This window comes from Heterocephalus glaber, unplaced genomic scaffold, assembly GCF_053883595.1.
Source record: "Heterocephalus glaber isolate CG9 unplaced genomic scaffold, H.glaber_assembly_v1.0 deba00001479, whole genome shotgun sequence".
Taxonomy (NCBI): domain Eukaryota; kingdom Metazoa; phylum Chordata; class Mammalia; order Rodentia; family Bathyergidae; genus Heterocephalus; species Heterocephalus glaber.
In genome coordinates, this window is record NW_028258316.1 from 12,188,637 (window position 1) to 12,190,410 (window position 1,774).

The 1,774-nt window shown below is 41.7% G+C and overlaps 1 protein-coding gene across 1 annotated transcript; it reads right to left on the reverse strand.

Moving 5' to 3' along the window:
- Positions 1–486: 486 nt before the first annotated feature.
- Positions 487–1,413, reverse strand: Or1q1 (olfactory receptor family 1 subfamily Q member 1). Its single transcript, XM_004849425.2, has one exon. The coding sequence runs from the start codon at positions 1,411–1,413 to the stop codon at positions 487–489; it is 927 nt and encodes a 308-aa protein (XP_004849482.2).
- Between the last annotated feature and the right edge of the window lie 361 nt (positions 1,414–1,774).

Genomic DNA, 1,774 nt, shown 5'->3' on the forward strand with positions numbered 1-1,774 from the left:
TGGACACCTTAGCTCTTGAACATGTTCTCCATGCTCAGCCAGCAGCATTGATAGGTAGACAAACACTTAGTATTAAACCAGTCTCACATATCAGCTACAGAAAAGACTAAGGTGAAGAGTGCAGCTCACATAACATTTTGAGAAACTCATTTCCCCAGTGAGTCAGCCAGAATCAGTTTCTGTTGCCTCATTTAGGACTCTGAGAATTACAGTTCTGCTCTTTTAGTGCAGTCCCATAGAACTAGAACACCCCCAGTTATAATTAAAGCCATGATTATGTTTTACATTAAGTACATTGCAGTTTCATTTTGTTTCACGTACTTTGAGTTTAAGAGACACGACAATATCTGGTGAGAAAATCCATATGTACTTAGCTATTTCTGGGACATTCTAAAGGAAGTAGGTCTATGAGGGAGAAAAACAATCTCCCTAGGATCGGAGTTAAAAACCAAAACTATGTTTTGGGGTTTATCCAAAGATAGAAGTCTATATTCTTCTCATGCATTTTCTGAAGGCCCCCTTGACATCCCCATTCCTCAAGCTGTAGATGAAGGGGTTCAACATAGGAGTCACCACTGTGTACATGACTGTTACAATGCGACCAGTGGTCACTGAATAGCTGGAAAGAGGCCGGAAGTAGACCCATGTGAGGGTGCCATAGAATATGGCCACCACTGTGAGGTGGGAGCCACAGGTGGAAAACATTCTCCACTTGCCTTTGGCTGAGGGGATCCGGAGGACTGTTGAGATAATGCAGGCATAGGAGGCAATGATGAAGGCCAGAGCTCCATTGATGACGATCACACCTTCTGTTTGAATCATTAAGGTGTTAAGGTGGGTGCTGGTGCAGGAGATCTTCATCATTGGGTAGAGGTCACAAAAGAAGTGGGTGATCCTGTTATCTGCACAGAAGATCAGTCGGCCCATGAGAAAGGTGTGCAGCAGGGCATGAAGGTGAGAGAGGACATGGCACATAGCCACCATCTGTGCACACAGCATTCTGGTCAGGATCATGGAATAACGGAAAGGGTGGCAGATGGCGATGTACCTGTCATAGGCCATCACTGCCAAGAAGAAGTTTTCCATGGCTGCAAAGCAAATGAAGAAATAAGTCTGAGCTAAACAGCCCATGTAGGAAATGGTCTTTGTAGGGGAGAAAATATTCTGCAGCATCTTGGGAACTGTGGTGGAGGTGAAGCAAATGTCTGCCAAGGCCAAGTTACCGAGGAAGATGTACATGGGGGTGTGGAGGCAAGGAGCAGAGATAATCAGTGTGATGATGGCAAAATTGCCAGAAATGTTGATTGTGTACATGAGTAAGAAAAGAAGGAAGAGTGGAATCTGTTCTTCTGAGTGGGTAGAAAGGCCCAAGAGAATAAAATGGGACATACTGGTCCAGTTGGTATTGTCCATCTGTTGCCATAAGAACAAAAAAGATTATTTTTATACACTTGGAAACATGAGCAGGCTGTTTAGTTATGCTTACTGATGTGCCCCACTGCAAGCTGTATACGGTGCTGATCAAGAGATCACATGCTTAATAATTTCCCAAAATAATATAGGTTTTTTATTAACACCATCACTATCATCATATTTAACATTTATAGAGCATTTACCTTGAATCAAGGACTTTGCTATTTTATCATATTTAAATCATACAGTAACCCCATAAAGCCATTATTATCATTGTTGTTATTATTTTACTAGTTTTACAAATTAGAAAACTGAAGCATAGAAAGTTTAAGTTGACAAAGAGCAAAAATCTGAATTTAGG